General features: G+C 44.7%; 1 protein-coding gene across 10 annotated transcripts in view; it reads left to right on the forward strand.

Moving 5' to 3' along the window:
* ADGRB1 (adhesion G protein-coupled receptor B1) overlaps nt 1-11650 on the forward strand; it is a 325671-nt gene that overhangs the window by 169311 nt on the left and 144710 nt on the right. For all 10 annotated transcript variants that reach the window (XM_068163182.1, XM_068163187.1, XM_068163188.1 and 7 more), the window contains 5 exons: nt 1020-1126; nt 2361-2555; nt 3577-3645; nt 8415-8523; nt 9417-9560. In XM_068163182.1, the coding sequence (XP_068019283.1) occupies nt 1020-1126; nt 2361-2555; nt 3577-3645; nt 8415-8523; nt 9417-9560 (624 nt within the window). The remainder of the gene's footprint in view (nt 1-1019; nt 1127-2360; nt 2556-3576; nt 3646-8414; nt 8524-9416; nt 9561-11650) is intronic.

Consider the following 11650-nt stretch of genomic DNA (forward strand, 5'->3'; position numbering starts at 1 on the left):
TACAAACTGCAGCACCCTTCTAAATGTGTCTTCAGGTCCAGTTGTGGTGGTATAAAGTGATAGGATCTGGGCATGTAGGTGTTACCTGTTGTGACCACAGCCACTTGATCCCCAAGGAGTGGAAAACAGACCACAGAAGGCTTCAGGAGACTTGGTGGTGGTGGAGCTTGTCCTCAGATGGATGTTCCTCACTTCCAGGCAGGAACAGAAATGGGGGCAACAGTGGCAATAATGAATGTAAATGTTTTATTATGCTGAATGAGGTGTTTAAGATACCCTGTAGCTCTGATTCACAGCATCATCCCAAATGCTACCCTAGAAGAAGAGCTGTATCCATAGAAAGGTCAGTGAATCATTTAGCATTAACAGTGGGATTGTGAACCCAGCAAAGCCTGCTCCTCAGAGACTCTCCAAATAACAACATAATTGCTTGGGCAAGGTGATCCCTCTTCCCTTCCCCCTTGGTGATATGTCTATTCCTTGACATCCCAAAGGCGTGTGATTACCACTGCAGAACCCACAGCAGACTGAAGCTAAGGAAAGACCTGGGGGAGGACTATAAACAGCTTCCAAGAGCTTTTCAGCTGACGCAAAGATGGTGTTGTGGGATATTTACTGTCCTTGAGACTGCGTAGGCAGCACAAAGCCAGTGACTGCTTTAGCTGCAAGTACCAGACCATACCACCTGGGGAGGCTCGTGGGACTTGCTGAGCCAGGAAAAAAGCTGCCCTCCAGGGCAGGAAAAAACCCTTCTTTCATCTTGACTAACCACATCAAGTTTTCTAGGTCTTGTTTCAATTCCCAGGTCCTTTTGCTTTCCTGACCCTCAATAGGAAAATGCAGGAGAAAGAAATAAAAACTATTTCTTTTCTACATGCTTGCACACACTACTGCCCTTTGTGCTGCCAGGTGTGTGTGATGATTTAACATCAATGCATGGTGCAGGCATGACCATCACAAAAATGCTTAGCTCTTCATCTAATGTCCTCACTCCCATATCTGTTTCATTCCTTTTCCAGGGCTGATCCTTCGAAGATGCATTCTAGATGAAGAAGGGATAGCTTATTGGGAGCCTCCAACATACATCAAGTGTGTTTCTATTGATTACAGGAACATACAAATGATGGTAAGGCAGACTGACTTCTCAGTTCAGTGGGTTTGAGTTTCCCCCAGATATTGCTGCTCCACTATAGTTACAAATAAGAGATAGATACATTCAAGATGTCCAAAGAATGACAATGAAGCTGGTGAAAGATCTAGAAAACAAGTCTTGTAAGGAGTGGCTGAAAGAATTCAGGTTGTTTATCATGGAGAAAAGGAGGCTTAGGGGAAACATTCTGCCTCCCTATAACTCCCTGAAAAGAAGTTGAAGCCAGATGGCTCTTCTCCCAAGTAACAAGTGATAGGACAAGAAAAAATGGTCTCAGGTAGCACCAGAGAAGATTTAGGTTTAATATTAGGACTAATTTTGTCACTGAGGGGGCTGTCAAGTCCTGTAAGAGGCTGCCCAGGGAAGTGATGGAGTCACCATCCCTGGAGGCATTAAAAAAACACATGTAGAAGTGGTGCTGAGGGACAGAGTTTAGTGGTGGACTTGGTAGTGTGAGGTTAATAGTTGGAATTCATGCTAGTAAAGTTCTTTTCCAACACAAATGATTCTACAATCCTATGACTCCATGATCTCCATGTGAGAGGGAGTGGACAGCTCTTCCTTGCTTTTCTCTTACTCTTTTTGTCTGCTTAATCTGCGATATATGGGCACTCCACAGACCAGGCATGGTTCCTCACTTGGTATTTTAGTATCTGACTTGGCAGGATCCAGGTCTTAGCAGGTCTCTTATATCACAACATCAGTAAGAATTGCTTTGAACAGTACTGGTCATAAATAGCTCACTGATTTTTTGTTAGTCTTAAAGTCATCGATCTGATCAATTTCTGCTGGTCTCCTGTGGCACGCCTTAAAATGGCATTGTCTTTATGAGTACCACCTGCTGTTGTTCAGGACAAGCTACGCTCTATCCTAAAATAGTTCTAAATTGGTTATAGGAAAACAAGGTTTTGAGGCAAAACTCTTCTTGGGTTACAAACAGAAGAATGTCTGTGTAGCAGAATAATCTCTTCTGAACCTACACATAGCTTTTCCTCTGTGGGCATACAGCAAATTTCACTGCTGCTCTCCTACCATTTAAAAAAATATCACAAGCTCTCAGGCTAGCAAAGATTGTCAGAATCATCTGAGCTGCACTCTGGATTACAAGGAAGGTCAAAAACCTTCCCCCAGCATTTCCTCCACTGAGCTCATTAACTTGACTTTGACTGTCCATAAAGTCGTGTTTGTCATGTTTCTCTCTGCTTCTCAGACCAGGGAGCATCTTTCCAAAGCTCAGCGTGGGCTGATGGGAGATGGGCTGTCAGAAGTACTCCAAAATCTTGTGGAAATCTCCCATGATGGGACCAGTTACAGCGGTGACTTGCTGTCCACCATCGACGTACTCAGGAACATGACAGAGATCTTCCGTAGGGCCTATCATAGCCCAACTTCTGTGGATGTGCAGGTGAGTTGACATTCATGGCCTGGAGACCAAGGCTAGGTTATAGGTGTGTGTGCATGCACAGGGCTCAAGGTTTGATTGCCTATTTTGTAGCTGAAATAGTGTTGATGAAAAGCCAGAGTATTTTCTGCCCAAGTGAAGTGTCTTTGCGTGTTAACAAACTCTCCTCTCAAGGTGATTCTCTCTGGCCTAAAAAGTAAGAACTTAAAAATCAAAGTCACTCTGAACTATTTCAGCCTGATAGCACTTTACTGTGGAGTCTAATTGACAGGAGAACATAATTTGGAAGGGATTTCAGTCTAATGACTAGATGTAAGTTGATCCTGTGGTATTGGGTACCTGGATATTGACGTGGAAGAATGTCTTGTTGGCTTTTCATCCCAGGGTTTTACTTTCAGCAATGGCATGCAGAGTGGCTGCAAGACATACCCTTGGGACAGGTCATCACCCCATGACATGAAACATTAGACTGGTCCTATAGAATCTGCAGTGGGTGGTAAAACTAGAGAAAAAAATCAATGGTGGTGAAATATCTTATCTCCTTCTTTCTCATAGTGTGCTGCAAAGATAGTACCATGCATATCACCCTCTTGATCAATAACTGCTGCTCTTGCCTAATTGCAGCTGAAGGACATCAAAAGGCTTCCCTGTGCTGGAAATATGAGAAATAGTAGGAAATAGGATAGGAGGAGGTCTATACAAGAAAAAAAATCATCTGGTTTTAATTGTTTTCTGACAGATTTCTATCTAGTCTCCTCTTAAAAACCTTCAGTAATGGATGCAAGATGTACTCCCAGTTCAAAACCTTAGGAGATAAAGCAGCCAAAGGGAAGACTTTGGATTAAAGGCCTTACTACTACTCAGTTTGCCATTAGCATGCTTGAGAACATAGATGTGTGAAATGCTATATGACCCTTTGGGAATGTGACCAGGAAAGCCCTCTTGGAACATGGCTGTCTCACACGTGTTCCTTGGGCATTTGGCTAACCACCTCTTTTTTCCCTCTTTTGTTTCCCTTCTCCAGAACTTTGTCCAGATCATCAGCAATCTTTTATCAGAGGACAACCGGGAAAAATGGGAGGAAGCTCAGCTGGTATGAATCTTTCCCAAAGCAAAACATAGGCTTAAGCCATGTCAAGGGGAATTTCCAAGTGCCTGCATAACCTCCTAGCTCTTGTCCACAACGTGTTGTGTGCAACATGTATCTGTTTCTATCACAGACCACAAAATATCTTCATCCACCACTGCTGTTCTCTGTGGATAAATCCTTGTGATGAAAGAGGTAGACAACTCAGACACAGTCATCTGTGGTCAATCTCAGTGTTGACTGACAATCAAGTGATTCATGAACTGATCATGTGGGTGATCTTAGTGCCAGGCTGAGTCATATTTATGGAGTTAACTCAGTGAGACACAGGATTCCAGTTCAATGCCAAAGTCTCTGCATGAAGAACAATTTAAAACTGGTGCTGAATAACAAATTTCAGATAGCTGTCAGAGGTTAGCCTGCTGGCTTGCTGTAATTCCATCTTTTCTTCTTGCCAAGATGAAGAGATGGGATTACAGGGGGTTGAGTTTCTGGCTAAAATGATTCAGGACAGGCAGAATTTTCATAGTTAGGAGTTAGGCTCTGCTCAGCTGAGCTTCTGGTTCTGCTCAGCATGACCTGAGAAAGGGTTCAGTTGTATTTCACTTTATGTCTCTCCTCTCACAACTGGAGATCCTGCAGAATAACTCTGTAGCTGAACTCTCATGTATTGGAGGAAGGTGTTTGTTTTTCTGTGTCTGAATTAGTCCTTGTCTCTTCTGCCCCAGCTGACCTCTGTTTTGGCTTCTATGAGACCTATTCCTTCTCCCATTCCCCTTCCATTGGTGAGTCCTTGGGCCGTCATGTCACTACGGCTTTTGGAGATTGCATCAGAATGAGAGAGTTCGGTCTCAGACCAGCAGCTCTGGTGGATGGCCCCATGATAAAGTTCCTTCCTTCTACTTGCATTCTTTCTATTGTACCCTGGAACAGAAAACCCAGCTCAGCTTGCATAATAATCAGGACATGCAATATAACTCAGTTTTCATGACAGGCCAGTCCCATTTAGTTTGAAAAAGAGGAGGCTGAGGGGAGACCTCATTGCTGACTACAACTACCTGAAAGGTCATTGTGGAGAGGCTGGTGCTGGTCTCTTCTCACAGGTAATTAGTGATAAAACAAGAGGGAATGGCCTCAAGCTGTGACTGGGTAGATTTAGACTGGACATTAGAAAAAAAAAATCATGGAAAGAGTGGTCAGGCATTGGAATGTGCTGCCCAGGGAGGTGGTGGTGGAGTCACCAACCCTGGATGTGTTTAAGGGTCATATGGATGTAGTGCTTGGGAATGTGGTTAGGGGTGAACCTTCTAGATCAGGGTTATCAGTTGGACTTGGTGACCCCAGGGGTCTTTTCCAACTTGGATGTTTCTGTGATTCTGTTGAAGATACCTGGAGGTATGGATCAGAATGTGACACCTTCTTTTAAACCAGCTGTTCCTGATGCAAAAATCATGAAAGAGATCTGGAAATAGCAAAAATAGTTTGTTTTTTTCCAAATGCCCAGCAACTACAGCATTCACCACACCAGCCAAGGAAGTCATCTGGGAAAACACTCAGAACAGCAGATACTGGCATAGTGGTTGGCAGTCCAGAATGTGAGAGAGGGACCTGAATATATTTCCTTCATGCAGCAGAAACTCCACCAGAAGCTTTATGAACTTCTCTTTCTCTTTTTTTTTTCTCCCTGAGATCTGCTGAACTCCCATTGTGTTTGAAAGAGCATCCAGATGGGATAGAAGAATGTCTGGACATGGTGCTGGGAAGCTGGCTCTAGCTGACCCTGCATGAATAGGCAGGTTGGACCAGGTGACCTCAAAGGTCCTTTCCAAACTCAAGTGCTCTGTGAGTCTGTGACCAAATAGTTTGAAGCCTCCAGGTGCATGTACATATTTCGACACAGAGCAGAGGGGACTGTCAAGTTGTCATGACAGCAGGGAAACCCTGATGATCTCCTTAAAAACAGCTGCAGCTTACTCTCTTGTGGCAATGTGTTCCCACTGGCTTTCCCTGTACAATCTGCTCTTTGCACCTATAGATAGCTACAGCTCAGCTGCCTCCAGCATCACTGTAACCTCCACAAGGAGTGGGACTATCCTGGGGACAATGATCACCTGGCATGCATTTTAGTGGGAACCAAGATGACAGCTCAACACCATGACAGTAAGATATGGAAATCTTCATGAACTGGATGATAGCAGAGATCACAGCATCCTCTGTCTTTCTCCCTCAAAACTACTGGACCAAACTCACGATCCATATTTCCCAAAATTAATAATTTCTTTTAAAACAAAGTCTTCAGCTCCAAACTTGATGATTAAGAGTAAACTAAACGTCCTCATACTCTCACATCCCAGGGCCCTGTGGCCCCTGTGAAGAGGGAAATAAAGGTAAATAAGGAAAATTGAGGGGGAAAAGGAAAATAAAGTGAAATAAACCCCCAAATGAAAATGTTTTTTGAGGACTTTTTGTTTGCCATTACACGATAAAAGCCTAAAAACAATGGCCAGTGCAGCCTGGGGTTAGTCTGACCTTGTGATTTCAATCTGTAGTAGACTATTAAAATACACTGTTAAAAATAGCTTCCCCACTTCCTTCTCCTTCTTGTGTGCACACCTGCTGTACTGGCAGGACTTTTTGATCTGATGCTGGTACAATTTTAGTCTTCTCAAGTTTCCTTTGGATTGAGAGAGACATGCATGGCCACCCCCAATCTCCTTGTCCATACACTCAACAGCTCATCCTTCCTTCTGCCTCCATCCCATCCTGCTGTCCCGCTTGTCCTCACCTGCCCCTTTGGCTCTGATCAGCCACTTCAGGAGGTCTGGATTATGGTGAGGAATCAGAAATGCTGTGAATGTGGCATAAAAAGAAAAGAAGAGATGTGAGGAGCTGAAATGCTTTTCCTCAGCTAAGCCCCTGTGGGCAAATGCGCTTTGAGGAGAAGACAGGTAGTCAGCACAGCTCATTTCAAGTGGATTATCTTTTATGAAACCTGTCACTGGAAAACTAGTTATTGTTTAACAGCTTTGTGTTAGCCTGGCAACATGCAGGTGAAGAAGAGTTACTGCCAGTATCTTCATCATTGGGGAAATACCAGGAAAGCAGAAAGAAACAGAGAAGCCCCAAGAGAGCCCAGGCTCAAGAAGAAGCAAGGTCGTTTTGTGGAGAGGGAGATCCTGCCAGAAAAATGGAATCATAAAACCAGACCATGATGGGGGGTTTTGGTGGTGGGTATTTTTGGGGTTGTTTTGATAGGAGTATGTCATCTGGTGATTAGGATCTGACATCAGGCCCTGGAGGTCTTTTGCTGAGACTTTTTTCAGTGGAGGTAATTTTTGTGGGCTCCTTCTCAGTAGTTAACGTACATCTCACAAATATCCCAAACACACTTCTCAGACCAAATATCACAATGCCTGAGTGTCAGAGAAGTCTAAGACTTGGGAAAGGCTCTCACAATTTGACAAAGGGCAAAGCTTCAACATGTCAACATGAACACATTTTGATTCTAGCAATGATGTCTCTGGATATGTAATTGGAAATGTGTTTGGGTTGTGGACAGCTCCACTGGGCCAAATACTCCAGTCAATGGGCTTGGAAGTCCATTGGAAATTGGACTTGGCTGATAAGAGGCTGTCCTAGTGTGTTTCTCTTCCTGTGTTAACTGCAGTAACAAGACCTTAATGAACATTAGCAGTGTCTTATCTGCTCTGGATGGGGTTGTTGGTAGTAGATCATAGAATCACAGAATTGTTCTGGTTGGAAAACACTTCATCAAGTGCAACTGTCAACCCAATACCACCATGGCCACTAAACCATGTCCCAGAGTGCCATATCCACACGTTTCCTGAACATCTCCAGGGATGGCAACTCCACCACCTCCCTGGGCAGCTTGTTTCGGTGCTTGACCACTCTAAGAGTAAATCAATTCTTCCTAATATCCAACCTAAACCTCTCCTAGCACAATTTCAGGCCATTTCCTCTCATTCTATCACCTGATACTGATACTAAGGAGAAGACACCAAACCCCACCTCCATAGAACCTTCTTTCACCTAGGGAAGGAAAGGAGATGAGAAGGTTATCTTCTGCTCTCACAGAGTCTCAGATAGTTCCTTTTGCTTTGAGATACTGTCATCTAAGTTCTTTCAGTCTTAAAGTCATATTATTATTTCTTGCCCCTTTCTTTTTTATTTTTCTTGGCTTCAATTTAGGATTTCTCATGCCTCGTTCTCCACAACTCTGTCATACTCCATTATAATCAGCATATGCTTCCAATACACATAAGGACAGAAACAGAATCACAGAATGCATCAGGTTGGAAGGGACTCTTAATAGTCATCCACTCCCCTGCAGTGGACATCTCCAATTAGATCAGGGTGCCCAGGGCCACAGCAAATTTGGTCTTGGCTGTCTCCAGGGATGGGGCCTCAACCACATCCCTGGGCAACCTGTTCCAGTGTTTCATCACTTTCATATAAAAAAATTTCCTCCTAATGCCCAACCTAAATCTACCCCACTCCAGTTTAAAACCATTGCCCTTTGTCCTACAGCTACAAGCCCTTCTAAAGAATCTTTCCCCAGCTTTCCTGTAGGTCCCTTTCAGATACTGAAACACAGTTATAAGGTCAACTTGGAGCCTTCTCTCCTCCAGGCTGAAAAGCCCCAATGCTTTTCAGTTTATCCTTTTAGGAGAGGTGCTCCAAACCTTTGCCCTTAGAGAAACTCATGGTTTGCTCATTAGTGTCAGTGCTACTCAGGGCTCTCCCTCTCTCTGCAGATAGGGCCCAATGCAAGGGAGCTGTTCAGGCTGGTGGAGGAGTTCATTGATGTCATCGGCTTTCGCATGAAAGATTTCCGGGATTCCTACCAAGTGACGGACAATCTGGGTGAGCTGACTTGCACTCCTCATGTAGGGTAGAAACCCCAGGAAGCTGTAATTACTGTGCAATGTGTATAACCTGGGCTGTGGGGCAGGAAGGCAGCAGGTGGTAAAACATTAAAAGGTCTGGGTGATCATAAATATGGGGTGGCTTTTCTCCAAATGAGTTAGAATTTCAGTGTGAAGAAGAAATGTCCATGGAGAGGGCTGAGAGATATCTATAGAACCATGAATTGATGATGAACAGGGCAGAACTGGTTGCTTCCTTTTATTTTTCTTTTAGCACAAGAGCTGTGTGGCAGCCAATGAAGTGATCAGGCAGCAAGCAAACAGCAGGCAGTATCTGATTTATGCTTTATGCACAATCACAGCGTGGAACTTGTTGCCAGAGGAGGTTGCAGAAGCCAGAAAGTACAGATGGGTTCATGATGGGATTAGGAAAATGCACAAAGGAGTGGTCCATTGGTGGCTGTTAAAGTTGATGATCTGAATACAGCCACTAGCTGAAGAAGTCCTGCTGATTGCTGGAAGCTGGGAGGCCAGACCAAGAGATGTCTTGTTCTGATGTTTCTCACACTTCTTAGCAGCTGCTACTGGCCACTCCTGGAGACAGGGCACTGGAATAGATGGATCTTTCTTCTGCCAGGTGTACTGCACACAGATATTTTTCAATGAACAGAAGTATGAACCATAACAGTTAGTGTCACCTTCCTTGGTGCTCAGACATTACAGGAAGATAGCATAACTCCTACAGCTATCAAGATCCTTCCTTACTTGTTTGCTGATATCCCACTAATGCCTCTGGTGGGATTTCCAGGTTACATGAATGTATCAAGGCTGGTTTTCTTTGCTCATTTTATTTCTTTCTTCCCTCTGATTTTATTTCTTGCTTCCCTCTAGTTCTGGGCATTCACAAACTGCCTGCTCATGCAGCAACTGACATCACTTTCCCCATGAAAGGCTGGAGAGGCATGGTGGACTGGGCCAAGAACTCGGAAGACAAGGTCACTGTCTCCAAGAGCATCCTGTCTTCCGGGCTGTCAGGTAGGCAGTACAACCAGGGCACTCTAAAAGCAAATTTCTTCTTCACCTTCTAAGAGAAGTTCCTTGCATTTGGCTGGTATTCAGATTCTTTTTCCAGCTTAGATGGATTTCTAAACCTGGGAAGAAATGGAAACATCCCTCTGTCTTCTAGGTCATTGTCATTGATGCATGTGGGTGCTGAGATGAGTCTGCAATGCTCTGCAGACCGTGTTGGGTGCTGAAAAGGGTCTTTCATGCCTCCCTGAATATGCTGGGTTGACATCAGGAGTAGTGAACAGTATTTGTCTGTGTAGGTACCGTATAAGAGTGGTTAACCAGTGCAAGAAAGCCATGTGCATTAGGAACATGGTTCTGCCAACTATCATCATGACTATGTAGGCAAACAATGCTGTAGATGCCCCCCAAGACTGGGTCCAGCCCTGACAGGGTAAGCAGAGGGAACTGTGCAAGTCAGGTTGAGCAACTGATGGGTTTGGGTCTGCTGCATGGACAAGCTTTGCTAGATTGTGGTTTTAAGGCAGTAGTGTGAAATTTCTTGCCCTAAGTGACATGAACAGGAATTTGTCACTGAGGTAATGGATTCACAGCAGGGCATGGGTGTGAGCCACCTCATGGAGGCAGGAGCTAGGTGCATAAACCAAGCTGGCCTCACTAGCAGATCTGAAAGGACACCTGAAGGGCTCTGAGATGCTCTGCTGAAGGATCCAGTCTTTACTGAGATGCAACTACCAGGAACCATCTTCTGGTGCTCCTCTTCTGGCAGAGAGCCTTAGTGTTTGACAGGACTGAGTCTTGAGTTTTCAGAAGCAGGCCCCTCTATTGGACCTGTTGCTGGGAAATGGTGGGTTTTCTTTCTAGATGGCTTGGTGTCATGTGGCACTAGTGTCTTTGAGAGAGAAAGCTGCTGGCTGCTGCATCAGGCTGTGTTGTCCTTCCTTGGTACAGAAGATGGAGACTGAGTTGTTGCTGTCAGAAGATCTTTGGCCTCTTCTTGTCACACCAAGACTTTTGGACATAAGCTTCCCTACTGGGGATGGAAGCAGCACAACCATAATTTCTACTTGGGGAATCAGAGGCCCAGAACAGTTTAGTACCACCCCCAAGGATAAAGAGTGAGTCAATGACAGAACAAGGATCATGTCCAGCACTCTGTGGTTTGGTGTGCCTTCAGGACAGTATTATCTTCCTGGGAGATGTTGGAGCATGTAGAGAGAGTTATTTCAGATTAATTGAGGAGGTTGTGGAGTCTTCACCTTTGGAAACCTTTAATCATATGTTGGACAAACTGCTGACACTGGTCATAGGCAGAACTGATCCTGCTCTGGGGCTGAGGGCTGTCTTAGAGACCTCATCCACTTCCCTACGGTGCTGTTTTCCAGATGTCTATTAGAACCATCCTCACACAGAGCTGCTGTAGGGCTTCTGAGCAGTAGTTGCTGTGTAAACAAAAGGTGGTATCTACCCTCACGAACCAGCTGCCCATCAGTCTTCATGTTTCCATGGTTTCTTGAGTACTACCCAGGACTCTACTGCCTCTGCTTTGTTCAGTATCCTGTGCTGGGTGTTGTTTGGAGGGTTTACTCAGAGGTGAACAATGAAGATGCACCTCTATTAGCTTTGCTCACCTTTCTTTGGCCACAGGGAATAGGGATACCTATGCAGAGCAAAGCAATGGAGACAGTCAGCTTGGTGAGACCAAAACGGAAGTCCCTCACTGCTGGGAGCTGACTTTGTGCAGTTGATTTCTCTGGGCCAACACTAATTTTTGTAGTTTGATGATGTGCCTGTTGGGCTGCTGGCTGTGCCAACACTGCTGGGGAGTGAGCATTGCTGTGGAGATGTTTCATGGGCAAAACACAATGCTGCTCCAGCTGGGTAGCACATTAGAGGACTTTATTTTTGAATACCAGCTACCTCATTGAAGATCTGTCCTAGACCAGAAGACATAAGCCTACACCTCTATTACAACCAGAATCCTTTGTCTTCTTTGGAGGGTGATAGGTCTTGAGAGGGCTTAGGGCTTTGTTTGCTCACAACATCACAGGAGCACACACTGGTTCTGTAAGGGCCCCTACTGGATCCTCTGAGAG

The sequence above is a fragment of the Melanerpes formicivorus genome, unplaced genomic scaffold (assembly GCF_026170545.1).
Source record: "Melanerpes formicivorus ecotype bairdi unplaced genomic scaffold, bMelFor1.0.p_v2 SCAF_71, whole genome shotgun sequence".
Lineage (NCBI taxonomy): Eukaryota > Metazoa > Chordata > Aves > Piciformes > Picidae > Melanerpes > Melanerpes formicivorus.